This window comes from Telopea speciosissima, chromosome 10, assembly GCF_018873765.1.
Source record: "Telopea speciosissima isolate NSW1024214 ecotype Mountain lineage chromosome 10, Tspe_v1, whole genome shotgun sequence".
Lineage (NCBI taxonomy): Eukaryota > Viridiplantae > Streptophyta > Magnoliopsida > Proteales > Proteaceae > Telopea > Telopea speciosissima.
This window is the reverse complement of record NC_057925.1, coordinates 60069921-60097887: the sequence shown is the minus strand read 5'-3', so window position 1 is coordinate 60097887 and position 27967 is coordinate 60069921. Positions and strand designations below refer to the sequence as shown.

Sequence of the window (27967 nt, the reverse complement as noted above, 5' to 3'; positions counted from 1 at the left end):
GTTCATGAGAAAAGCCAGACTGACTTTCTGATTCTCGAGGGGATCTTCAACTGCCTGAAGCTTCTCCGCTCCGCATCCATTTGAGAAAAAGCAGGTCTTCACAGATTCTCGAACTCTGTTCTCCATCATTAAACTCGATGTCTTTCCAACATTTGGGAGAGGATTTATATTTTCTTTGTTAATGCTACTTTTCATGCCCGTTTTTCTTTTTCGTTTTTGGTTGTATTTAATGGTTGGTTTCCATAGCATTAGTTCCTTCAAGTTCTTTAGCATTTGTTTCTAACGATCTGCAGTGTCTGAGATGACGACGAAGCCCCACATCGCGGTGCTCGGTGCCGGAATCTTTGTTCGAACCCAATATATTCCCAGGCTAAGTGAGATAGCTGATATTGTGGATGTGAGAGCAATTTGGAGCCGTAGTGAGGTACTTAATTTTTTTTTCCCCCTATTGGATCCACCAGTTTATTCGTAATTTTCTTGCTTGCCTTGAGTTTCTTTCTGCTTTCTATATTTTTGGACTTGTAAATGTAGGAATCTGCGAGAGCTGCTGTGGAGCTAGCTCGTAAATTTTTTCCCAACATAGAATGTAAATGGGGAGATGAAGGACTTGATGGCATCATTCGAGATAGTTCGATACTTGGAGTAGCAGTTGTTCTTGCTGGACAAACTCAGGTATGGGCAGCAGTATTTTGTTCAATACACGGAGTTGCAGCTGGCTGAGTTGGTTGGCTCTAGTATTGTCAAACAGCAAGTTACTCAGCTGCACAAGTATAGATGAACCACAAATTAGCCTCTCGATTGTCAGAGTTTATGCAGTCGGCATTGATGCTGCTGTATATCCATTAATTCGATGTTCTGCTGAATTAAAACAAAAATTGTATTTAGTTTTCATTGTATTGTTCTGTTGTACCCATCTCTTTATATTCGCTAAACAACATGATTTTGCACAAAAGAGTATAGAAAAAGGTTCAAAACCCAAATTTGAGTCTGGAGATTGTCAAGAGAGGAAAGGAATGAAATTCAAACTGGTAATAGTCTTCATTAATTAGCAATCATATAAAATAGGCTTATGAATGAGTTAAGAGGACATTGGCACCTTCAATGTATATTTGTTTGGTATTTAATATGGGGGAGAGCATAATGAAGGAAGAAGTGTGCTCCACATAAATAATAAAGTGCACTTATTTATTAATATCATGACCTTTTTGGTTCATTTTATGATTCTTGCCAATTAACTGTAAAGGGAAAAGGGGGGATGAGCCTTGTGTAAGTTCCACTTTCTCAAGGTCCTGGAAGGGGGTGGAGTGGAGTTGGTCTAGCCTTACCATATTTTTTGTAAAAAGTGACTGCCATCATACTTGAACCCACATTTTTGCACTGGCAGTTCATTCTTTATCATATGTCATGTTAGTTTAGCAAGAAAATAGTATTTGGAAATGTGTATATTGTGGGAAGAGCAAGACAGTGCAAAGATAAAGTTGAGATGAGGGATCTTATTAGCACATGAGGTTGGTTGAAGATTCTCCAAAGCTTAAAAGCCTCACTGATCCATTCCCCTTCACTATTTTATTGCCTTTCAAACTTTTGATGTTGAGTGGAGACATCTATGATTAGTAGGATGCATCTCATTGCCAAAAATCCCCATTTCAACACCTGCTTCACAGCTTGACACATGGTTGGACACGGCCATGGTCAGAAGAGGGAGAAGGTAAAAGAAGAAGCAGAAGGAAGAAAGAAGAGTTGGAGGTGAAGCAAGAGGAAGAAAGGGGAAGGGGAGGAAGAGGAAAAGTGAGAGGAAACATGGATTTCAAAGCTTGGGGCTTATTTTCACCAACCATTTCACCTGCAGAGGTCCTGTTTTCAAAATTTGCAGCAGTAATGAAATGACTGTAGAATTATTCATATTTGCATTGACCCCTATAGCGCAGGTGGAAGGTATCATAAAATAGTTCAAACTTCTGCTGTGATGATTTTGAAAAAAGTCTGTCAAATCCGTAAACTCGATCCTTATCTGTGGACTCATTACTGCTAAGGAAATATGTCCCTCTACTGGTTCTTCTGTTGTTAAAACTTGTAGAGCATGGATCATGAAATCTGCCTCGGTTTCAATGTGATGAATCATAGCATCAGTTTGAGAAAGGACAAGACTGACAAAACACCTATTTTGTGCAGGTGGACATCTCATTGAGACTGCTAAAGGCTGGGAAGCATATCCTTCAAGGTGATTTGAAAATTTTAACAGCTTTCAAGGGGAAGAGGAGGTTATGGTCCTTATGGATCTTCCTTGTCATCTCATGACACTTCATTTTATAAAGAAGGAAAAACATGCACTGTAACTGAATATAGTTCTAACTAGTTATCATGTCATCTTCATAATATTCTGATTAAAAATTCATTGCACTAATACTTTTTACTCTGCACAAAGTTCTAAAAGTTGCCTTTTCCCTCTTATTTGTATTGTCCTTCAACATTGCCTGATTATCATGGTGGAACTGAAGAGAAACCAGCTGCAGTCTGTAAGTATCATCAAATTCTTTTTGTTCAACTATTGCTTTTTTGGTACTTTGTCTCTTATTCATGAAAGTTAACAACAAGTAAATGTGGTTACTGCTATTTCTTTTTTAACTGAATCTTTATGTATTTTTTATTTACTTACACTGAGGCTGTGTTTATTTTGCTGTAAAATATTTTCCTGGAAAATAATTATTTTGTGTTTTCTTACCAATTTGGCCTTGTTTGGTTGGACATGACCAAGAAGCACAAATATTAACTTATTGCCCTTTATTTTTTAGGTAAATGAATAATTTCCGAATTAATCTGAATCCGAATATTATTTAGTTCTGCTTTGATGACCAAATTTTTTACCAATTTCTTAAATTAACAAAGCAAATTGTTCCAGATTTTACGACTTCCGAATATTTCCCGAAATCCAAATTTGTCAACTGTGAGTAGGATTAGGATTCACGCATGCAATACTACTTGGACTAGGATCCTCATTTGACAAGGATTCATGCTCTTAAAGTCCTACTTAGATTAGGATTCTTCTAAGAGACTCCTTGTGTGACTAGGATTCACAATCCTAGTGCACTGGAATCGTTCCCATGCTTCCCTTGTGGCCTCGCCATTACAAGGCTTGCAGTTTTGACCGAGATCTTGAACCTTGCGCTTGCCATTACAAGGCCTATCTGATTGCCTTCTCATTTACCCAGTAACAATGACAGAGTCACAACAACAACAACAACACAACTCAGCCTTATCCCAACTAAATGGGGTTGGCTACATGGATCCTTGCCCTCCAATCAGCTCTATTCGAGGTCATACTTGATACAAGGCCTAAGCTATGCATGTCTTTCCTCACCACTTCTCCTAAGGTCATTTTAGGTTTGTTCCTGGCTCTTTTAGTTCCTTCAATCTGAATTAAATCACTCCTTCGTATTGGTGCATCCAAAGGCCTCTGTTGAACATGGCCATGCCACCTCAAACGACTTTCTCGTAGCTTATCATGTATCGGAGCTACTCCTAAGTCAGCTCTAATATGATCATTCCCTACTTTATCCTTCCTAGTTTTGCCACTCATCCATCTCAACATCATCATCTCCGTTATACTCAGTTTATCTATATGATGCTTCTTAACTGCCCAACATTCTGTACCGTACATCATAGCTGGTCTTTTGACTGTCCTATAGAATTTTGAATATTTATCACCTGTGGTTCCCCTGCCCGGTACGGTTCCCTAGTGCTTCTAATAAAGGGGGTGGATCCTACCCGGGCAGTGTGTTCGGTCAGGGGGTGGAATGGTTATTTCAGCCCCCCCTATGAGAGGAACCGCACAACCATACCGGTCAGCGAACCTCAGGGGATAAAGATCCTAGAATTTTCCTTAAGTTTTAAAGGAATACATCGATCACACAATACTCTGGACGCATCTCTCCGCTTCATCCATCCTATTTTAATTTTTTGTGAAACATCATCTTCTATTTATCACCTTCTTTATTATGATTGATCCCAGATACCTAAAATAATCACAGACTACTCTTACACTATAATTCATGAGCACCATTAAAAAGAGCAATATACAACTCAGCCATAATTGAATTGCCTTCAGAAATGGGCCCCAAGTAAGGCTATGCATATCCTCCTATCTCTAACATGATGTAGGGCACACAACCGATCCACAATTCAGATCTGTGGCAGTACCTGAACTGGTCAGTAAAATAGATTGGTCACAGGCCCCTGAGACTCTATTGTGGTCCTTTAGAACTAGGATAGCCTCTAGGATCATAACATCTGGAGTAATAAATGTTCCCCTTAACCTCTAACAATATTTGCCTATTAACTGTAAAAAGCCCCCGAAACCTTATTCCTAATAACTAGCATTTACTAATAAGTAAAAACATGAATGGAGCTGTTACAAATGCTCCTGCATCACGATGACTCCTCCAACTCCAGAAAATGTGGCTTCCTTTTTGTTCATCCTATTAATTTTGTGCTCTATAAGTCAATGAGTGTGAACTTTCACCTGTAAGGCTGGTGTTTTTTTTTCTGTTCTTTTAATATATCACAAAACAGAGGGATTTAAATGAATATAAGGAAACCATACAGATAGGCACAGCACATATTATGTAGGTGCAGACACAATTTTGAAGCTTAAATGTAATGGTTTACAGTCGACAAGAAAATGGAAGATGCTGAATATCTAATCAATTTATAAAATTGCATCCAGGATGAAAGATGTTTAGCTGTAAGTGGTAATGGTCTTCTGTTTTTATGTTTTTAAAATATTGGGTTTATTGTTATTTAAAAAAAACTAAGCTGTTGTATCTTTGGCTCTCTATATTTTTCCTTTTTCTGATTCAATAAAATATGTTTATTCATATAAGAAAGAAATAGTATTCGCTCATTCCTTCAGTAAACAATTTTCTTTGGTGGCCCAGCTAATAATGAGGCAGAGACTGCAATCTCAAGCTACAATGCTTTTTTTACCAATTCCCCTCATCGACCAATTTGGGCCGTTGCAGAAAACTATCGGTTTGAACCAGCTTTTGTGAAGGTATTTATTTTAAGCTTGTCTTGTATTGTTTTCCTTGTTTTATATTATACATAACTTATTTTCCCCCCCTTTTTCAAATACAAATTATTGAGCTTTTTACAGGGAAAGAAACTTATAAATGACGTTGGTGAAATGATGAGCATCCAACTCATTGTTGAGGGATCAATGAACAGTTCAAATCCTTACTTCTCAAGCTCTTGGAGGCGCAACTTCACAGTAAGTGAGGTGTATGGCTGACAAAACTCATTTCAGGCATAAGAAAGGATTAGCTTATAATCATCATTGTTGTATATGTCAGTCAAGTTTAAAACTAATTGCAGTCTAGTATTATGTAGCCATTCTCACCTCATTTTTTATGTGGTGATTGATTTTATCATCTGGTAAGACAGTATGAACAATGATGCTTCTTCCTTTCGTAACAAATATTGCATTTGACTTATGTGTTGCATACGTCAACTGATTTCTTTATATCCCTAATTTCTATTTATTCTCTGATACGTATCTTAGAATATGGCCTCAGTCTTCCAGTATTTTCATGTGCTTTGTGGACATGCTCACATGACAGTCTCTCTCAATAACCCTGTCCCATAATTTCATAGTATGACTCATTAATTTTGTGTCTCTATAGTTATTGAAGCTCTGAATATCACCTTTGTTTTTGTAAATCGGAACTGCAATGCTTCTCCTCCATTCAATGGCATCCATAAATTCTCACGTCCAGTTCTTGTACCAAGATGTGCTTTCTTGTCTGAGTTTTCTACGTGTCGAATTTAGCTTGACATATCTTTGTACCATGATGTTCAAGGAGGACGGCACTGGTGACATTTTATCTTAACTAAACCCTAAACAACTGCTTATAAAAATTGTATTGCTGAGCTTGATTTCATCCAAGTAAATCCATTATTCATTTCATTTGGAAACCTCAATTGAGGTATGCTGGAATTGAATCATGAGAGTGACCATTTTAGTTTTTATGCTATTTAGTCTCTTTGAATGTAGGAACATCCTGCACTCGGTAATAGATGTTCTATATTTAGTTGTCATTTGTAGAAACTTGATGAGTTTTCCCTGTATTCTCCATTTTGCTGTTATTTTGACTTATGAAGATGTATTTTTTAACTATTTGTGTACATTATGGAAGTGGATCTGGTTCATACTGAAAAGCATATTGTTTTTCAGGGAGGCTTCATTCTAGATATGGGAGTACACTTCATAGCGGGATTGAGGATGGTAAGCTCCTTGTTAATTTCATATATCAGACTCAATTGATATTGGGAAAATTAATCATGGTCGTGGTTAGTCTGGAAACCCCATCCTTGTGCAATTAGAGAATATATTTTAACTGTTTCCATCTAGAATTTAATCCTTTGCCCTTCTTTTCTTGTTCTTTTGGTGGGTTATGGCCGTAAGGCAGGATGGATCGTGTGACCACATGATTTTAGTGGTTCATAATATACTTGTATAGTGAAGAGCACTATTACCTTATCAGTTTCATGAGTTTCAGCTAGTCTTTATCCACAAAATGATAATAAGTGGGAGAGGGGAGTTGAAGAGAGGAAGAGCAACCTTGATTTTCTGAGGGTGTCAGTGGGTACCCAATTTTCTAATTGGCTGATGGACTGAGCCTGGATTAGTAGGGCTCCAGATCCAAATTCAGGTACCTGATCAACAATAAGGTTGGGTCCATGCCTGGGTCTATGTTTGTAATGTCCGTTTAAATTTGGGAATCCCAGTGGGTATTGGCTATCAATATCTACGACATGTAAGGTTTTGAGAGAACGTCATTTGAGGTGGCATGGTCACGTGCAATGAAGAACTTTGAATGCATCGGCAATGAGGAGTTATATGGTTTAGATTAGAGGTAGGCCTAAATGACTTTCAGAGAAGTGGTATGAAAAGACATGTTTGGATTAGGTTTGGAAACAAGTACCGACCCATTAGTTTGTAGATCTCAAAATCCACCTTTATGGTATTAAAAATGATGCAGATGCAGGGACTCCATCAAGTACACTCGCAGGAGGAATCAGGGCAGGTCCAAAAATAGGCATGTGGTTCCCCATTGAACCAGTTTTTGACTCAGACCGAACATTGCGCTTTGGGTTTTTCTGGTTTTCTTAAACCAGATCGGGGGTCTTTTTAGTTATTTGCTTATTTTATTTATCATTCAGTCTTGTAGTCAGGCTTGGACATCCATTACAAGTTCCAGTCCTGTTTAGAGTATGTTTGATTGAGTCCTAGTCAGTTTAGGTCACTCCCTCACAGCTTGCGTATGGGAGTTTCCTTCCTAGTTGTCAAGGCGGCACCTAGGCATCCAAGCTTTTTCTTGGGTCCAAGGTGACAACATGCGTTGTTGACACTCCATGCGTTTACATTGCCTTCTGTTTATTATTATTATTATGCTTATATTTTATCATATAGAGGTCGGGCCTCGGCACAACGGTAAGGTTTCTCATCATATGCTTGTGTATTATATGTTGGTTTTCTTGTATTAGATCATTACTAGGATAATTATATCAATTGCATTGATATGGTTTCTGTTGAGAGATTAAGAATTAGAGAATAATGCTTGGATGATTATGATCACCCCAAGCTCATCTATTTACAATATTGAAAACATAGGACAGAACTACAAAAATCGAGAATGGAGGGAGAAGAAGGTCCCTAATTCATAACCTGCTCTGATACCATGTTGAGAGATTAAGAATTAGAGAATAATGCTTGGATGATTATGATCACCCCAAGCTCATCTATTTATAATATTGAAAACATAGGACAGAATTACAATAGGCAATGTGGAACTAAAACCCACATACAAAAGCAACATAATAAAAGAAGAAAATATCCAGAATACCCCCACGGTATTCTGGCTCAACAATCCAACTGTTTCTATGTTGCATATAAGCATATTTATATACAATTATCATTGCTATATTACATGTAGTATACGCAGCCTAAGGTGCCTAGGCGGCCGCTTTGTCACCTAGTTGCCCCTTCAACGCCTTGGGTCGCCTTGACAACTATGGTTTTCTTATATGTTTCTGTTTTATTTTTGCTTCCCTCATCTGGTCATGATTATGTTAGACTTGCCTAAACTGATCACGTTTGGATTTTGTCAGTTTTTCTATAAAGCTCTACATTCTCCGCGATTTTCGATGAATGATATTTGGCTTCAGCCTTTCAATTCTGTGAGATTCAAAATTCTTGCTGCTCTTTGTGACTCGGTTGGCAAGCTGACTTTTTTTGCTGTCATCAATCATATTTGGATGGAGCGTAATATCAGGAAATGGACTTCCAACTCCAGGACTTTCACCCAGATTTGTGATTCCATTTCTTTTGAAATTAAAGCCAAGCTCTCTTTGGCTGCTCCCTCTATTTGTAATGACACCCCAAGGAACAGGATTATTGTTGCTTCCTGAGGTATCCCATCTATCTCTCTTTGATCTTCTGCCTCCCCTGTTTGAGGCTTTGGTCTTTTTGTGTTTTTGATTCTTTTTTCTCCCCCTCTTTCCGGGGCTGTTGTTTTTTGTTCTTCTCTTTGGTAATGAATTATTCTATTCACCCCCCCCAAAAAAAAAAATACTTGCTGCTGTAGTGATTCAGGAAGCCTTGGTGGCATAGTACTAAAACTCGCGAAATTTCGGTCGAGATATCGAATATTTCGAGTATCTTGACCTGTTCGAAACGAAACGCAAGTCCGATATGAATAAATGCAATATTTCGGAAATTTCGATCATCTCGTTTCGGAAATTTCGGAAATCTCGGTCATCGCGTTTCGAAAATTTCGGAAATTTCGGTCATTTTTTGCATTTTACACCCACAGAAAAATACCATATTTCGACGAAATTTCAGTATCTCGGAAATTTCGGTCAGACCGAAACACTGAAACGAAACGAGATTTAGTACCATGCTTGGTGGTGATTCCAAGGTAGTGTTTCAGGTGGAATTCCTGAAATACATATCCTCTTTTTCTTCGTATCTTATTCTTGTATAGGTTCTCAGAAGTGAGAATAGGTTAGAAACTTCTTACCCTGCGCATGATATTTTCCTCTTCATCCGAGTTCTGTTTGCTTAATTAGTTAGCTATTCTGTTCACTGGTATTTCTGCTGTAATTTCCTTTTCTTTTCTGTTCTAGTTCATGGTCTTTAATTCTTATTTGATTTCAGCCCTAGAGCTCTACTTTTCTGGCCTATTTCAGGTCTCCCACCTGAAGTCAAACTATTCTAGAACTTCTGTTTTCTGGTTCTGATTCTTATTCTAGTCTCTGGTTCTTGTTTGCTGGTTAGCTTGTGATATTAAAGCAATTTCAAAATTAAAACTTGCTGCTTTAAATTCTGAGTATCGAAATTCTTGTTCTGCAGGGTTTTCAGTTTCCTTGTTTAAGTGGGATTGTTAGATATCTTCTAATCTGTCCATCAGTACTATTTCAAATTTTACGGAACTGTCCTCTATCCCTAATAGGCCTTTCGACCAGACTTCTGGGCTCTGGCCAGATCAGACCAACTCTAATTGAGTTAATTAGTTTTCTTTGGAATCTGGGAGTTAATCCCTTGTCTGCAATTCTGGTTTCCTGGGGTTTTATAGACCCTAATCACTTGGTGGTTAGATCCCCATTTACTAGCCATCGGGCAATCAATAGATTGAGATCATTTCCATTCTAGGCAGTGTTTGATGTGCATCCTCTATAGTAGACTCTCCTTCTGAATAGGAGATCAGTGGTGCATTATGGCCGCTATACTTGTGTCACACCCATAAAGTTGAAACTATTACCAAGTAATTGTTAAAACCCAGTGGGTACCTGGTAAGTTCCAGCTATTTACTTGATAGGGTCTGGAAGTAATGGTGGCTTCTGAGGGCCTGAAATTTAAGGACCTCAAAAGTAGAATATTGGACGAGGCCCAGACCAGGCCTGCCGACACCTCTAGCCTATGGAAGGTAGACTGGAATTACTAGATGGAGGCACATTTGAAGAATAAGTTGAATTTTAAAGCACATGGATTTGCCATTCCTCTGCCAGAACAATTCCTGTTAGAAGAATCGTGGGTTAGAAGACAGAATGAGAGAATGGAATAATAATGTTATATTTCATTGATAGGTAAGCCCCTAGAGGGGAAAGCTACAAAGGACTGAACTGTAGACATAATTACCCCTAACTAGCTGACTCTATAAGAGCAGCCACTTAAACCTAATAACATAGGAATAAAACTACCCCAAAAGGACCAGAATACCCCCACGGTATTCTGGATTACATATTCCAACACTCCCCCTCAAGTTGGATTATACAAATAAGAGAAGAAGGAAAATCCAGCTTGAACTAAATAAAAAAAGAACTCCATAACAATGCTAACACTCCCCCTCAAGTTGGCGCATACAAGGTACTAGAGGAAGCGGTTCCAACATGGTATCAGAGCAGGCAGGGATCACGGTATCGAGTCCCCCTTGGAGTAGGTAGGCGTTGAATTATTTATCCACCCGTGTCCCCCTTTGGATAGTCCGCCGTGTTAGAGCTCCTGTTTGATATACATATTGTTTTCTCCATTTCCTACAAGGTCGGCCTTTTAGAGGAAGCGGTTCCAACAATTCCCCCTATCTTTGCTCAATGATGTGGACATGTTGTGCTAGGATTTAATGATTTATGCATCCAAGACTAATAGCCGAGTCTTTAACATTTTTTGCCATTTTCTTCTATTTTAGGTTTCTTGATGGTTGGCATTGTTGTAAACTCGTAATGATAAATTTTCCCATTAATAGCATTTTTTCGCTAAACTTTTCAGTGCCTCCACCCAAAAAAAAAGGGTATTTGCAAAGTTATTATGTTTCTTTGCAACTCATTCTGGATTTTAACTGTCAAAAGTTTCATTGTATCATAGGATTTGTATTAGAAGCACTCCCCATGTCGATCATTCTATATGTTAATGCATGGAGTCTGGGCTTATAATCTTTGTATGTTCATGCGGGCAGCCATCCATTTAATAAGAATTTGCTATAATTGGTTCATCATGGTCTGAATTCATCAGACTTGATTATTAACAAAATGAATGAAAGCAGATGTGTTGTACTTGTTTTGTTTTGTTTTGATTCTTGAGTTTTGAATGACCTTGAGCCTTGGCCCTTAGGAGCTTGTACCACAACTTGTCAAGCCGTAAGCGACTTGCTTCTATTCTCGTTGGGATTGGATATAGATGGGGAATCTATAGATCGTAGTAGTTCACCAATCTCTGTCAATTATTATTTTCATTATTTTTAAATTATCATTCATAAAAAAAAATATGAAGTCATGTTGTACCAATGTACCCACTTTATTTATCATTTAGTTAAATTCTAAGCATGAGTCCCATTATATTGAACAGGTTGTTGGGTGTGAAGTGGCCTCGGTGTCTGCTATTACATCTCATGTAGATATGACTTTGCCTCCACCAGATAATATATGCTCCCTTTTGTAAGTTTCTGAAGCATGATGTGAATTAGCCTGGATACTCTTGTGCCTGTCTGTGTGTGCCTTGCTAGTAATTAGATAATAGAGATAGCTGTCCATTTTCTTCTCAGCAAATTTTTTTTGTTTCATTCTCTTGCTTCTCTTTGGTTCATTTCAACAGCCCTCGTCAATGGCACTGTTGCCTAGCAGCCAGAGATGACAATGGCAACAGAACCCGATCTGTGATGTTGGCTCAAGATAATGGTCACTAGCACCCTCTGATGGTATTTTGGCATTGAAGTTGAAGATGCTTTCAGCATCCTCTCACAAACCCTCCTTCAACGCGCACTCACTCAAAAAGAGGGTGGATGGCGAAGAAAACCTGCTTTTTAGGCTTTCAGTAATTATAGATTTGATCTCTGAGGCATCCCACCGAGCGAAGTGGAATTCAGCCTATATTGAACACTGGGAAATATAAATGCACAATTCATGACAGCAGGGTAGCTCTCTATGAAACGGATGAAAAATGAGAAATTGTTCTGCTACTTATATTCTAGTGATCTAGTCTTTTGTGACATCTCTTTCACATCATTATACCCAACTTCTTGATACTGGCAGAAATTCGTAAGTCTACACAAGGATGTGTGAGGAAGGCCATGAAACCTCACATTGTTTTTAGCTTCTTTAAATTATAGTTGTCTTAGTTCACGGAAGCCTTCTTTTTCTTACCATATGTCTCTTCATACTGGTCTCTCTATTATTTTCTCATGGTTATGGTGTGTACCCTTATTAATGCTTTTTTCAAATCGGGGTTGAGGGGCTTCATCTACATTCTAGCATCGAAGTGACTATCCAATCAGGACAAAACCTGATTGGAATCCAAACATTGACATCCCTAGGCATTGCTCTTCTCAATGTAGTCAGGCAACAGCATTGTCAGAGGTGGATTTGTTGAGATGGAGAAGGAACAATGAGAAAACGGAGATTTATCAGCATTGTATTAAAATCGGGATTGGCTTGGCCAATTCGGATGGGAGGTCGATCACGATTCTGACCGATCCGGATCGGCTGATCTCTCTGCCTCTACCAAGCCATGAACCTTTGGCCTCAAGGTTCAATACATGCTCAACAAACCATTGAGGTTGCAAAGAGGCTGGTCGGATTGGCTGATCCCTGTATGGAAACTAGGGTTAGGGCTTATTGGGATCGATTCTGACCGATTCTTGACCAATCCTGACTGATTCCGATCCGATCTTGATTCTGATTCGATCAAATATCAGAAACGGCTCGGACCGATCTGGATCCCAATTCCAGGTTTTTAATCCTTGTTTCAGAGGAGAAAAAGATGAGACAATGGAATTGAAAATAAAATTACAACATATTCATGCGATCATTTTAAAGACAAACTTAAATTATATATTTATATTCTTTATCTTAACAAAAATGGGAAAAATATTATCCTTCTTGAAGTGAAAATTTGAGTTGGTTACCTGTCTGCCTGTGTAGTCAATTAGAGAATGGTTGTGCTGGAGTGTTTGTAATGGCAGTTTCGTCAAGCTCACCCAAGGTATGCACAAAAATGATAGTTTCTCTTGAACTTTGTTTCTTTCCAATTTGATATATTTTACCCACTTATGCAACATTATACATTTGGTCTTTTAGATATTCTGGCGAGTAGTTGGCTCAAAGGGTACGCTGCAAATTGATCGTGGTAGCAAAGATGGGAAACACGGTTACTCGGTAAAGCACAAATAAATTCTGAAACTTACATGTTCTTACTTCTTCACACTACATTGTTGTTTTTAGGAATCAGCTAACTGAAACGGTAACCTTGTACTAATCTCTTGTGATGTTATCACAGGTTTCACTTTATACAGCAGATGGACATTGCCAAAGTTCTTTTCACCCATTTTGTGGGGTGAATGAAGAATTAAAATCTTTTATACATGACATTTCGCAGGCCGCCCTTAAGGTAGCATTAATATGTTAACCCTTATTGAACATTTGTAATGGTTGTTAATGTCAAGCATGCGTGAGAGAGTGAGAGCTATAATTAATTTTAACGTTCATTGCTGGTTTTGCTAAAATCATAGAACTACTCAATTAACATAAACACCTTTTGACTTCGTATTTAGCAAAAAGTCTACTTGTCAGAAGACAAACTACCCAAAACCTAAAAAAGAAACAAAAGACAATTAGTTACTATTTAAAGCCTCAGTTCTAGTTTACACTCCCCCCAAAAGAAATAAAGCTTTTGTTCTATTGCTTATTGTAAAGGATCTCACTGATATCCTATTTCACTCCTACATCACAGGAAGGAGGCAACTATGAAGCTGAACCTCGTAGTTCTTTTGTTGAAGGTGCTCGAGATATTGCCGTCTTAGAGGCAATGCTTGAATCCGGTATGAAGCAGGGAGCACAGGTGAATGTGAAGAAGTTCTAGGCTACTAGCTGAATGCAGGCCAGAGACCACTTCAAGCAGCACTTAAGACAGGGTTGACCAAATTGCAAGTTACAAAGGATCTATTGAATAATCATTCCTTTAGTCTGAGTTTTAATCCAAGACAGTTACCGGCCCCAAGAAACAGGATGCAGGATCAGTCTGGTAAAGCAGAGGCTAGGAGTACCTGGTTTTACCATGTACTGCTCTGATATTGATCACACTTGAAAAGGTGAGTGGTATGTCATGAGGGTATCCATACCATATGATGAGATGGCATTTAGATTATTCCTAGTTGATGTGTTGAAAATTAAGATGAACTATCATCTCCATGGTAGTCTAATATCTTGAGACAACATTGAATTCCATTATCAGTTTCAAGGCAATTGTTTAGCACTTGTTTCATCTTGTCTTTTGTTTCCAGTAGTATAAGAGATAAAGGCAGCATTTGGTGTGCATTCTTGGAATGCATTTTAAGTCGATTTCGCATTCTCAGATGATAAAAATAGTTGTTTTTATCGCTCGAAAATGCAAAATTGACCTAGAATGCATACCAAACACAGCTAAAATGATCTCTCATTCTGGTCAAGAAATCAAGATAGATATTTAACAGCCTAGATATGTTTGTAAGCTCACGTGGGGATGAAGCATTGCAAGTCTCTACCGACATCCCCCAAAGAAGAGGAAATAAAAGAATATTCAGAGTAACTAAAGCTCTGTTTGTTTCCAGGTAAATTTTGCAGAAAATGAAAATCTTTAAACACCTGTTAGGAATTAACTACACAGCAGAACGGTGATTTGCAAAAGAAAAATGAAAAAAATGAGATCACACACACAGCTTTATTTACTCTGATTTACAAAAGAAAAATGTAAAAAATGAGATATCACACACACACACGCACAGCTTTAAAACACCTGTTAGGAATTAACTACGCAGCAGAACAATGATTTGCAAAAGAAAAAATGAAAAAAATACGATCACACATACACACAAAACACAGATTTACGGGATCATCCAAGGTGGGTTATGTCCATTGTAGAGCGACCAGATGAGTTTCAACTATTTTGATGATAAAATTACAAACCCTCAACCCGTATATATAGCATCTCATGCAATACAATATAGAGAAACCTCAATCCTCAAAAGTATGCAATTGCCCCTAGTACTTCTTAAATTAAGTTGAGATCAGGATTTACCAATAACAACACTGGAAAATTCAGTACAAGAAAGTAAGAATTTACTAGAAAATTTTCCTTTTACATAGCTTTTTCCAGGAAACTCATGGAGCCTATAAATTGCAAAACAAGCAATGGTAGTATTGGCATGCATTGTATGTAGCATATGTATGGAGTCATGAACAAATAACAACTTTTTTTTTTGAAAAAGAACGTGTTAGAGGACAATAGAACAACGGAGGATGTAGAAGGGAAGGCATTTTACACTCAAAAAGACAAAAATGGGGTGGAGTGGGGTGGGGGGGGGGGGGGATGTTCAAGTTGTACAAACTTCAAACCAAAACATGACCAATTTGTTTTAAAACCTTGCCCCAGGGCTCAACAAGCAAGAGAGACCCAGTGAGAAAGTGCTGGACACATCTTGTCTATCCAATCCAAGCATAGATCAGAAAAACAATGGAGTGCGAGACCAAGTAGCAAAGAGGAAGAGTGAGAGTGAGAAGAACACTACAATACCATATAAGTATCATGGATGTCTTCTATTTATGGAGGAGAGATACCTCTTGGACATATCTACTAAAGGGGGCCAATAATTGTGTCTCGTAGAGAGATTCCAACAAAAGAATGTTGTCGGTTGACCAGTTGGTCAATTGGTCTAGAATTATGTATTGTTAGGAATTAACAAAGTAGTAGAACAACGATTGGCGACAGAAAAACGGAAAATAATTACACACATAGAACACAAAAGATTTACGTGATTTATCTAAGATAAACTACTTTTATGGCTGAGCAATAAATCCTAACTCACACCTCTTTACGAGATAACACCCTATATATAACGTTTTGTCACGTAACAATATAGGGTAATGTAATGGATTCCATTCACGTGAAGATTGGGAATTGGAATTTTTGCAGTAGACAAAACCTCACAAAAAACAACCAATAGGTGGGACTTGGGAGGGTGTTTGAAGCGTTATTTATTTTAAACCCATTTAAAATAAAACAATTGAGCCCTTCCACTGTACAAGTTCCCAATTTTTCCAACAACTGATACATGACAAGTTATTGACAAATATCCAGTAAGGGTGTCAAAGTTCAGTCCGAACCGGTTGGATCGATCGATTCAGTCAAAAGCGAACTGAACCAAATTTTATCAGTTTGGTTTTCGAGTTGGGATTTTATGAAACGGTATAAATCAAAATCAAACCGGATCAAAATCAGATTGAACCTGATAAAAAAGAGACCGGACCAAACCTGACGATAGCCCGATTAAAAACAACAACAAAAACAATAAGAAATCAAACCAAACCAGATAGAAATGAAACTGACTGAAATCGAAAACTTCCTTAATGGTTTCAGGTTGGGACAGTAACATGCTAAAATGATCCAATATGGCCTAAACCGGACTGAACTAATTGATTGACACCCTTACCCCTACCTTTATTGGAAGGGAAAAATGAAAAAGGGGGTTGGGGGGGGGGGGGGGGGAGGAATAATCCTCTAGCCACCCCTTACTCGTGAGTATGACATTGAGACCTAATTGTCCCTTTCGTGTATGAGGTTTAGTAGGTAGAATCGTTGGATTGGAATCATTTTCCCAACATGGGACCACTATAGGTGTTTATTTTATATTTTGGGGGGTTAAGACTTGGGATGTAACATTTGTCTTGTTTTTTGAAGACAACTGCTAGTTGGTTGAAGCCTTGCTAGTAGTTGCAAGCTCCCTCTGCCCCATCCGGATCCTCTCCAATGAGGAGATCGCCCAATGAGTGTCTAATGAGGCATCCAATGACTGGGCTGGCTGGTTGGTAGGTACACATCCCAGTCATTTGATGCCTCATTAGGTGATTTCCTCGTTGGGGAGGATCTCGATCCCCCTTCTATCCCTCTCTCTCTCTCTCTTTTGGCTGTAGTCAAAGTCCACCATTTGTGCCCTTGCGTCAGCACCAAGGTCAATGTGAATGCACGCTCAACCATCCAATATGGGGTGGTAATGTGGAATTATTATCCTCTCCAATTCCTAAAGTGTGACAGTGCGATAATGTTAGGTGGAGATGTTGACACCTGATAGCTGCTGCATCCAATGGTCCGATCTCATTGATATGGACCAGTGGATGACTGCCGCAATACCACACTTTAAGGAATGGAAGAGAATAATTTTCCCTGTGCGTCTTGACGTAGGAGGACACGACTGGTGCGTGATGAAATAACGTTCTTTTTTCCGACAAAAAAAAATAAAATAAAATTGTCGATACTTCTTCTGCTCCTCTCACGAAAATGGAGGATGATTTCCAAATCACCCACCGAAGGAATGTGTAATTCCCAATCACTCCCTGCCTGTAAGAGACGAGAGAATCCGTACACACGCTTACCCACACACTCTCTAATCTCAAGCATTTCGTTTCGCAATTCTCAAATTCTCAGAGATCTCTCTCTCAGAGTCTGACGTCCTTCCGTCCTTTTCCCTCTCTTCCCTCTCTGGTGTGAGATATGAACGAAGGAATCCAACCGTTGACATCTTCGTCTTCAAGCTCTATCAAAGAACCAGTCTTTGTTCGGGTACGAAGAGAGCCATTCGAGCATGGACTCATCCCAATACCGAAGCTCATATTCTCTGATGGAACAACTACCCTAGGCCCTCTCAAGGAAAAGTTCGTCCAACAAGCTTCTGCTTCTTCTTCTCTTCGAATCAATGCAGATGGCGTTTCACAAGTTCTTCAGATCTCGATCGAGAATGCTCGCCTCGTCCTTGACACCCTCGCCGCTGTGCTCCCCTCTGATTCAGACCCTCTCGTCACTGCTAAGCCTGCCGACTTGGATTCTGTTGGCGCCGATATTAATGACTTGATTCTGTTCCTTTACATCCAATCTTACAAGAGGCTTCTCCCCAGGACCCACAAGGATTCTGCTGCCGTTGCTGATGTCTGGCCTTCCACTTCCGCCTTTGACGGGTTCCTATCGGCGCTCTCGCCATTGCAGGTAATGAATGATTAATTTTTACTTGCTTATGATATCCAATACTTGTGTTTGTTGGTTTACACTTTCTGTTGCAGCTTTACTTGGATTATTTGATGGCATTGTCGAAATTATTTATGATGTGAATTGACTTAGTTCTTTGTCTGTCGGTTCAAGAATTGTCTTTTCAAGAATCTTATATTCTAGTCCCAGCTTCTGGAATTATTACTGTATTTTTTTTTTTTTTTTTTGAGGGGGGTGGGGGAGGGTGGGAGTTAGTTTCTTTGGTAATTTGTATAAGTAGCTTGTGCGACAGATGACTGGGGAACAGCTGTGGTTGCAATCTGGTTCTGTTAATCTGGACTTGCTGGATAATTTCCTTCCCGGATTTATTGCACATTATGCAAAGAGATATTTGGAAGGTTCTAAACCAATCTGACTCACCCCATAAAATGTGATTGATAATAATGGTATGCCTGTGCTTTGCACGTGCTCATTTGCTAGTTGTTTAAAGAATTCGTTATATTTATCTATGCTGAGATATATTACATTCAAGTTTCATAGGTGAATTTTGAACTAATTTGGTACCGTGAGCATATTTTGGTCTTTATGAACCTAAAGATTGTGTGATTCATATTTGGGTGTGAGATTTGGATCAAGCCCACGATAACCATGGTGTTGCATTCTTTGCAGCTGGTGCGCAGCAACAGCCGTCGTTTTATGCCATCACAAGCTGATGAAGAGGCCCATCAGCTATCGTATCTACAGAAGCACATGGCTAACATCCTTGGTCTGTTGGCAGAGTCTGTGGAAGGCGAGAATGAGGAGTCGTTGGTAAAACTGCTCTTTACCGTTTCCTTTTTACCATCTTATATCTAATTGATAATGATCTAGGGTGTTTTGAATTTTGCAATAGACATTCTAAGAAGTAAAAATTATTTAGTAATGAAGAGAATGGGGAGATACAATTGCATTCTGTAGATATAACCATGTTCTATGTAAGTTGTTAACCTAACAAAGTTACTGAATATTCTTACTCTGCTAATTTAATAGGAAATACAAATACTTATAGCTAGTTTAGTGCCAGAGGAAACATAAGTAACAGGAAGTGATTTAGTAAGAAAGTTCACCATTACATCTGTTACATTGGAATTACGAGAGAATTTATGTAAAAGGACGTGATTTCGTTTCTGCTTGTAACATTGTCTATGCCAAATGATAAGGAGAACCTATGTGGTTCTTTTCCTTATAAGGTTTTATGAAAATGCAAAATAACACTAAAATGCAGGGCATTGGGTTGGGAAATTAATCATAAGAAGGTCCTAAAAGCTGATGTTTGTTAAAAGAAAATACCAGGATGGTTCTAATCCCCTCAAGTTTGTTTGATGTGTTTGAGAGACGGAGAATATGTTAACCATCTTTTCCTACTTCCCCCCTTTGCCCACTGGTTTGGTTTCGTTTCGTTAGTTGGTTTCATCACTCCTGTGTTTTCCTGAAGACGGAGAAGCTCACATGGTTGTGGCACTACTCTCCTGTTGACCAATTATTTAGAGATTGGTATCCTATTCTGGTCATGAAATTGAAGAGGACATCTAGATGGCAACCCCCTCTTGAAGGCGTGGCTAAGCTCAACAAAGATGGCTGCTCCCTGGGTAATCCTAACCCCTTGATATTAGGGGAATAATCAGGTTGTGGGATGGAATTGTGACTGGGGTGTTCTCAGGGTCTATAGGGGAAGATGATTCTACTAGAGCTGTAGAGCAGAGCTAATAGCTCCAAAAATTGAAATTGAATTGCTGTTGAATAAGGGGCGGATTCATGCAATTGTGGAAGAAGATTCAGCAAACATGATTAGATTTCACAGGCTATTCAGCAAATGTGATTAGATATCACAGGCTCAAAGTGAGACCTCGAATCATTTTTGAGGATTCTATTCCTTTGGGAGCTGTGTGATGTAGGACAAAACATGAAGAAAAAGAGGCCACAACACTGTTCATGTGAACAGTATCACAGCCCCCTTGATTTGGCTTGGTGAGAATATTCCTAGAAGAATCGTGGGGCAGATCAGTCTTTAATTATTAGCTACTTCAAGTCTTTAAATGAAGGGTATAAATGTCAATTTCAAGTGACAAATTTTGAATTGCACGTGCTGGCCAAATGGCATCTTTGGTGGGGACCACATGAAGATTTCGGCTGCACCTTTGGGAGAGTGAAGAGTTTATTTTGTTGCTATTTTCTCAGTCCTAGTTATTTAAAGTAATTTCTATTTTCATGTTGCAAGTCTATTATGCTAAGTTTCTATTTTCTGTTAACTTGAGGTGCAAGCATAGCCCTCTATATATTTGTAATGGCTATTAGAACCCCTCACGATTTTAAGAAGATGAATGAAAATGGCTTTTGAGCAGTGATTTCTCCTTGTCAAATTGAGTGACAATGAAGGGCTGAAGGAGCCAGGCTGAGAGAGCCTAATTCACCTAACCCCTACCTTCTAGTTCTCTTCTTCTCCATTCTCTCCATCACAGTTGAGATTCCCTTGTGCTGCTGTGTATTGAAGCTGTTACAACCACTGAGAAGATCATTCGAAGGTTGCTGCTGCTCTCCAATCTCAAGCACAGGCTGTGCTGCTGCTGCTGCATCATCCTATCGAGTGACCCTGCTGCTGTTTCCTGTGTGTTGACTCCCTGCTGCAACTTCAAGGCTGTGGATCTCTATATTCCATCAACAATCCCTGCTGGGTTTTGAAGCACATCATCCCCTTTCTATTCCTTCCACTCGATCTCCTATTTCACCCCACTCCACAGGCTGAACCTTCCATATCCACTAACCTTCTATTTTCATTCTCCCTCCTTCATCTCCACTTCTAGACATCAAGATTGACCCAAACTTGCAGACAAAGCTCCTACCATCAAGGTCTACAATCGGTTGCCATTGGAGTCCAAGATCGGCTCTGTTTTGAAGGTTTTCCATAACCTTCTAATTTTGTGTTTCTCTTATATCTCAACATCCAACCATCACATTTGGATGATTTGGAGCCAAGGATCCTCTTATCAACCTCTACACTCGATCCAAGTGTGATCACAATCACATGGCTGGTTTGGCTGAAAACTCTAAGTTTCTAATTTTGTGTTTATTCCAATTTCTGAATTTTGTGGGTTTTTTGGGACTAGTAACCTATCTTCCATTACTGTACATAGATTTGATAGTATCATTGGTTTTCGGTGCGCGACCCTTGCGCCTAGTCATAAGGCTGTGCGAACTGACTGCCATGCCCCCAGAGATTTTTGCCTTTCCATGGTGACGCGGCGGTCAATTTGCACGGCCCTGTGTCTGGGCTCAGGAGCCGCATGCCGTATGCGACCAGGTAGTGTTCTCTTTCCTATATATATATATACATGGTAGTTTTGACCGAGATATCTCGGTTTTGCAAGAAACTAAGACGAGATAAGTGCGACTTTTAAAAATCCCTTAACTCGACAGGTTTTGACCGAGATGTTGGTAATGTCGCAAGTTTCAACACTTATGCCCATCGAAACTTGAGGAAACTTGGCCTGAAACCAAGACAAACACTTATTTATGCCTGATATCATTTAAATAAATATTTCTACATGGTGCTACTGATCACATGACAGGTTCTTCCAGTCGTTTTAATACATATTCTCCTGCTTCTGGTAAGGATAAAGTTAAAATTGCTGATGGGTCCCTCTCCTCCATCTCAGGGAAAGGAACCATTGGTTGTTCTCCTTCTCTTATACTGTCATCTGTGTTGCATATTCCCAAATTTACAACTAACCTTCTTTCCATTAGCAGTATCACTAAATCCCTAAATTGTAAAGTGACTTTTTTTCCTACTCACTGTGTCTTTCAGGAACTGGACTCGGGGAAGACGGTTGGATCGGGTAAAGTGCATGGTGGATTGTACCTACTTGATGGTGATCCTAAACATACTCAGACTTTACCTTCGGCATCTTTCTCCTCTGACTTACATAAATGGCACTCTGGACTAGGCCTTCCCCCCGTAGGTACTTTATCAAATTTATTTCCTACATTAGTTAAAGACTGTAATAAGGAAGACTTTTTTTGTGAGCCTTGTGTCTTGGCTAAACAGACACGTTCAACTTACCCTATTTCTAATAAAAGATCCTCTTCCTTATTCCATATTGTTCATACTGATGTGTGGGGGCCTAGTAAGAAAGCTTCCCTGGCTGGCCATCGGTGGTATGTCACTTTTATTGACTGTTATTCTAGGTTCACTTGGGTATACCTTATGCACACAAAAAGTGAAGTTTTTTTATGTTTTCAGCACTTTCATCAAATGATTAAGACCCAATTTAATGCCACTCTTCAAATTTTAAGGAGTGACAATGGGAAAGAGTATATAGAAGGTCAGTTCCAAAAATACCTTGTTGCACATGGAATCCTCCATCAGACCAGCTGTGTCGATACTCTAGCCCAAAATGGTGTGGCTGAGAGAAAAAACCGCCACCTCTTGGAAGTGGCTAGGGTTCTTATGTTTGCTCGCAATTTCCCTTCCCTTTATTGGGGGGGATGCTGTCCTTATTGTAGCCTATTTAATTAATAGGTTGCCCAGTCAGGTTTTTCTTTCGCAAGCCCCTATTGAGCTATTACTTGGCTCTTTTTCCTTTATAGTCCCACCTAAAGTTTTTTGCTGCGTTTGTTATGCCAGGGATACAAGGTCCCCTGGTAAACTTGACTCACGTAGCCTCCGCTGCATTTTCTTGGGATACTCTGCTACCCAAAATGGTTACAAATGTTATTACCCTCCATCCCGCAGGACTTTTGTCAGCATGGATGTTGTCTTTCATGAAAATGTTCCATATTATGTGTCCCCACCTCTTCAGGGGGAGAGTGTTAGTGAAGATGTGCTGACTATTGACTCTCCACCTCCATTTCAGTCTGTTTACCATGAGTCTGAACCAGTTCGGCCTGCCCCTGGTACTCCCCCTGAGTCAGGGGGAGAGGTTCCTAAACAGGGGGAGACCATTTCTATTCAGGGGGAGCAAGCTACCCCGGTCCAGACTCCTGTCCAGAGGACTATTAGTGAATTTCAGAGGAGGATTGATGCCAGTAATATGAAGACCTATGCAAGGAAACATAAGTAGGTCCAATCAACTGTTGCTCCAGTACCCATCCAATTGCCAAACCCGGATCCAGAACCTGCCTCTCCACCTGGTAATGTTCCTGATTTACCTATTGCTCTTCGCAAAGGTGTCAGATCTTACACTCAGCATCCGATATCTTATGTTGTTTCTTATGATTCCCTTTCCCCATCCTTTCATGCCTTTGTTTCCTCTCTTTCTTCTATTCGAATTCCTAACAATTGGCAGGAAGCTTTATTAGACGGAAAGTGGAAGGTAGCTATGATGGAAGAAATGGAAGCCTTGAAAAAAAATAACACATGGGAGCTTGTGGTTCTTCCACCTGGGAAGAAAACCGTTGGATGCAAATGGGTGTTTGTGGTGAAACAGAAGATGGATGGCACTGTGGATAGGTATAAGGCACGACTCGTGGCCAAAGGGTTCACTCAGACATACGACATTGATTACCAAGAAACTTTTGCATCTGTTGCCAAGTTAAATACTGGTCGTGTGTTATTATCTTGTGCAGTCAACCTTGGATGGGATTTGCAGCAACTAGATGTAAAAAATGTCTTCCTAAATGGAACATTGGATGAGGAGGTGTATATGGACATTCCACCAGGATTCTCTTGTGACAAAAACCAAGGAAAAATATGTAAATTGAAGCGTGCACTTTATGGGCTGAAGCAGTCACCTCGAGCATTGTTTGGGCGGTTCCACAAGGCCATGATTTCTGTGGGCTATAAGCAGAGTAATGTTGATCACACACTCTTTATAAAGAGGGTTGGTGAAAAACTCATTGTTCTTATAGTCTACGTTGATGATATAGTGGTTACTGGCAATGATGGTGATGAGATCAGACGGGTGAAGACCTTCCTTGGACAAGAATTTGAGATTAAGGATCTAGGGAAACTACGATACTTTCTTGGGATTGAAGTAGCCAGATCTTCTAAAGGCATTTTTCTCTCCCAGAGGAAGTATGTCCTAGATTTATTGGTTGAGGCCGGGTTGCTTGGCTGTCATCCTTCGGATACTCCTATGGATCCTACTGTTCGACTCAAGGAGAAAGAGGGTGAGCCTGTTGATAAAGGCCGGTACCAAAGACTTGTAGGGAAGCGATTTATCTTTCACACACTCGTCCCGACATTCTTGTCGCCGTGATTCATCGTGAGCCGCTTTATGCATGATCCCTACTCTTCACATATGGAGGCTGTTCTTCGTATCTTGCACTATTTGAAGTCGCTCCGGAAAATGAATTCTTTTGTCTACGCATGGTCATCTACGGATTGAAGCATACACTGATGCTGATTGGGTTGGTTCTGCAGATCGCAAGTCTATTTCTGGGTATTGCTCCTTTGTAGGTGGAAATCTTATCACGTGGCGTAGTAAGAAGCAAAATGTTGTTGCTCGTTCTAGTGCCGAAGCTGAGTTTCGAGTTATGGCACAGGGGATTTGTGAGTTACTTTGGCTTAAAGGGCTGCTACAAGATCTTGGTGTTCCTATTCGTCTTCCTATGATGTTGTACTGTGACAACAAGGCTGCAATCGGCATCGCACACAACCCAGTACAGCATGATCGTACCAAACATGTTGAGGTGGATAGGCATTTCATCAAAGAGAAGTTAGAAGAAGGGTTGATTGGCATTCCCTTTGTGACGTCTACTGATCAACTTGCAGATATCTTCACTACGGGATTGTCTGGGAAGCTGTTTCATCCCAATCTAGTCAAGTTGGGCATGATCGATATGTTTGCTCCAACTTGAGGGGGAGTATTGAGATAAGGCTACGTTACCCACTAGGGGTAACCTAGTCCTAGTTGGCTTTCTTTTCTTATTTTAGTTTGATTAGTTTTTAATTGTTTTTTCCCTGTTTTTCTCCCCTATACGATTCCTATTTGGGATTCCTAGTTATAGTGGGAATACCTAGTAGGAATAGGATTGGGGGGGAATCCCATCTTTGCTGTAATTTGTTTTTATTATAAATAAGAGGGTGGGATGATTGATCAGATCATCTAAGCATTAATTCCAAGGCTGTTTACATGGTATCAGAGCAGGCAGGGGTCACGGTATCGAGTCCCCCTGGGAGCGGGCAGGTGTTAAAAAATTATTTATCCACTTGTGTCCCCCTTTGGATAGTCCGCCGTGTTAAAAGCTCCTGTATGATATACATATTGTTTCCTCCCTTTCCTAAAAGGTCGGCCTTTTAGAGGAAGCGGTTTCTACACTTTATATATTACTCCTAAGCAAATACCCCCTATTTGAATCCAATAAAAATAGTTAAAAATCAAATTCCAAAAGGATAAAAGTCAATCCCCCAGTTCAAAAACAAAAACTAGATTTTCGACAGTAGGTGTAATTTTCAACTTTTATATGCTGAGGGTTTTCTCAAATCTATAAATTCCATAAATCTTAATATGGTAAAACATTGCTAAAAACCAAAAGTGGGGTAAAATATTCATTTGTTTTGATGGGGGTATTTGCTTGTTTATGAATAATATCTTAAGTAAATGAAATAACAAATATAAAACATTTACTTAAATGGTATTTGACATAAATAACTGCCTCCTTTGATAACCATGATTCTTAGTACACTATGCGTACACTAGTAAACTTCAGTAAAAAACCACAAGTACCATATTGAGTGTTTTTTTTTTTGGGTGTAAATAGTTCATGCATTGTGTTTTCAGATAAAAAAACCATTTCTGGGCCTTGAAACCACCACCTCGAGTTGGCTGGGAAAAAATCCCTGGTTTCGACCATATCTAGGTTTCTGGCTGGTCGAAACAGAGTTTTAAAACCTTACATATAAGAATATGCAAAAGAATAACTGAAAAGAATGGAGTAGAATATAAAAGTTTCAGATATGAAATATTAGTGGAAAATTAGTGTGAAAAGAGAGAATGTGATAGAAAAGATATAATAGAGAAAAAGAAAAGTAGTTAACGAAGATAAGGAGAACTAACCCTTTTTATGGAGATAGGTAAGGAGAACTAACCTGTTACTTGAAGAACATAGCTTGAAGAACTTGTAGTAACTGAGAGATAACTAAAGAAGGAAGGAATTAAATATAAGAAGGGACTTCAATAAGATGGAAGGGGGAGAAGCACAGGGGGGAGAGAAGCGGGAAAGAGGCACTCGAGTCACATTCAGGGGGGGGAAACCGAAAAAGAACTTAGTTACGGAAACTGATACAGGGTTGACGTTGCTTATAATCACTTCAAAGTAAAAGGCAACAGCTAGGACTCTTTAAAAATGAACCACTAATCTAACTCAACAATATTTTGAAGCTTCTACGAACTAACCCACCTATATAATACTACCTAAGGAGGACCAACACAATTTTTTGCCAACTCATATTTAATAGACTTGTGAAATTACACGAATACTCCCATCACTTAAAACAATTGAGAGTAAATCAACTACCATCTTGGACCTTGTATGACCCTAGAATTGAGCCTTTTGGGCTGGGCATATTCTTAATCCATCCACTCGATGGCTGCTGCATCATTACAACTGAAGGAAAATGGCACACAAGTTAGTCAAGCATTTTAAATCCTGACTTGTTAATGCCGCAAAAGTTTGTATGTATTTCCTCAAAAAACCCCTTATGTAGTTATCATAAATAAAAAAAGAACCTTATGTGGCTGTTAAATAGAAAATATCATTGTAAATTGTATAATTTTTGTTATCTTATCATATCAAAAAAGTTATCATTTTTGTTTTCTTGTGGATTTAATCTCTGTTATATAGAAGGATTCTAGAATATGTACACTGTTCACAGATGGTGCTACCTTGATTTTTTTGCGAAAATTAGTAGATTAAACAAAATGAAGTTTTGATTTACCAAAAGATCCAGTCATTTTTCAGAACGACCAAAATACCCAATACAAAGAACAAGATTACCGTCCTGATCCTACACAATACATTGCTCACTTATACAGTTATACCTTTGAAGTGTGTTAAAGTGTGTATCATGGGGTGGTGTTCCATGGACACCCATGGAACAGTGTACTGGAGGATCGTATCTAATTTCAAAGTTGTCTTTAGTTGCTAATATCTCTCTTTAGTTGTTTCCTTTTGTTATTAGACTTGGGAAGTAATTTGGTTCTATTGTTATTAGTCTTACATTGTAATTAGTCATCCACTCTTAGTAGGATCCCTACTAAGAGTCGATAGTTTGTCAAGTGTAAAGCTTTAGCTAGTAACGATAGAGGGTATTCTCTCTATCGTGTTCTGACTCTTCTCCCTCTCTCAGTTTCTTCTCTCTTCACTTCATCTTCTTCTTCTTTCCATTGCTGGTCCTCTGATCTCTAATATTATTACATGGTATCAGAGCAATCCTTGTTTTGATAGTCTTCTAAGAGTTTTCTCTCTTGGTTTGCCACAACCTATGCTGCCCTATGGCCCCTACCTACTCTATGAAACCCTAGTTATTGATTATATGAAAATAAACTAGGGTTTCTCTTGTTTATGCTACCTACATGAAGGAATTGATCTGCTACACCTATTTCATAGAGTGATTTCATTAATGTTATGAAGATTGGTTGCTGGTTGTCCTCCCGGCGATACCCTGTTCGTGGATCAATTTTGCCTGAATTGATGAACATTATTACTCCTCTTATGGTTGCCTATTGGATCTAATTTTTCCAGGGTATCGTTGAACCTACTGGTAAAGTTCTTACACTCAAGTTTGAGGCTGATCCAGGTCCTCGTTTGCTACTAACTATTGCTGGAAGTTCTTCCTAGCGGTGTTTTTCAGAGTTTTCTGACAGAATTAGTATCTTAAATTATTTTTAATCTGGCCCTCAGATTTGAGTAAGATTTTGGGATACTATTGGC

At 39.1% G+C, this 27967-nt stretch overlaps 2 protein-coding genes across 6 annotated transcripts in view; both read left to right on the top strand.

The window, feature by feature from the left end:
- The first annotated feature begins 10 nt into the window (after nt 1-10).
- Nucleotides 11-14335, top strand: LOC122644038 (dTDP-3,4-didehydro-2,6-dideoxy-alpha-D-glucose 3-reductase). Of its 5 annotated transcripts, none has more exons than XM_043837636.1 (13): nt 11-38; nt 285-424; nt 532-672; nt 2173-2221; nt 2499-2516; nt 4935-5050; nt 5153-5266; nt 6230-6280; nt 11399-11487; nt 12970-13030; nt 13126-13203; nt 13325-13435; nt 13778-14335. In XM_043837636.1, the coding sequence occupies exons 2-13, from the start codon at nt 302-304 to the stop codon at nt 13904-13906; spliced, it is 1080 nt and encodes a 359-aa protein (XP_043693571.1). In that variant the 5' UTR covers nt 11-38; nt 285-301; the 3' UTR covers nt 13907-14335. The 5 variants fall into 5 exon arrangements, with proteins under 5 accessions (XP_043693571.1, XP_043693569.1, XP_043693570.1 ...); XM_043837634.1 differs by having other exon boundaries at nt 11-93; XM_043837635.1 differs by having other exon boundaries at nt 11-94; nt 294-424.
- A 3117-nt stretch (nt 14336-17452) lies between these two features.
- Nucleotides 17453-27967, top strand: part of LOC122642536 (TBCC domain-containing protein 1-like) — a 33669-nt gene continuing 23154 nt past the window's right edge. Inside the window, exons 1-2 of the mRNA XM_043836038.1 lie at nt 17453-18058; nt 18728-18868. Coding sequence (XP_043691973.1) covers nt 17570-18058; nt 18728-18868 — 630 coding nt within the window. The 5' untranslated portion in view covers nt 17453-17569. The remainder of the gene's footprint in view (nt 18059-18727; nt 18869-27967) is intronic.

Coding starts and splice junctions, on each gene's coding strand:
- LOC122644038 (XM_043837636.1), top strand. CDS start 302: ATGACGACGAAGCCCCACATCGCGGTGCTCGGTGCCGGAATCTTTGTT. Junction 6,281..11,398: donor TCATAGCGGGATTGAGGATG/GTAAGCTCCTTG, acceptor TATATTGAACAG/GTTGTTGGGTGTGAAGTGGC. Junction 13,031..13,125: donor TTTCGTCAAGCTCACCCAAG/GTATGCACAAAA, acceptor TTGGTCTTTTAG/ATATTCTGGCGAGTAGTTGG.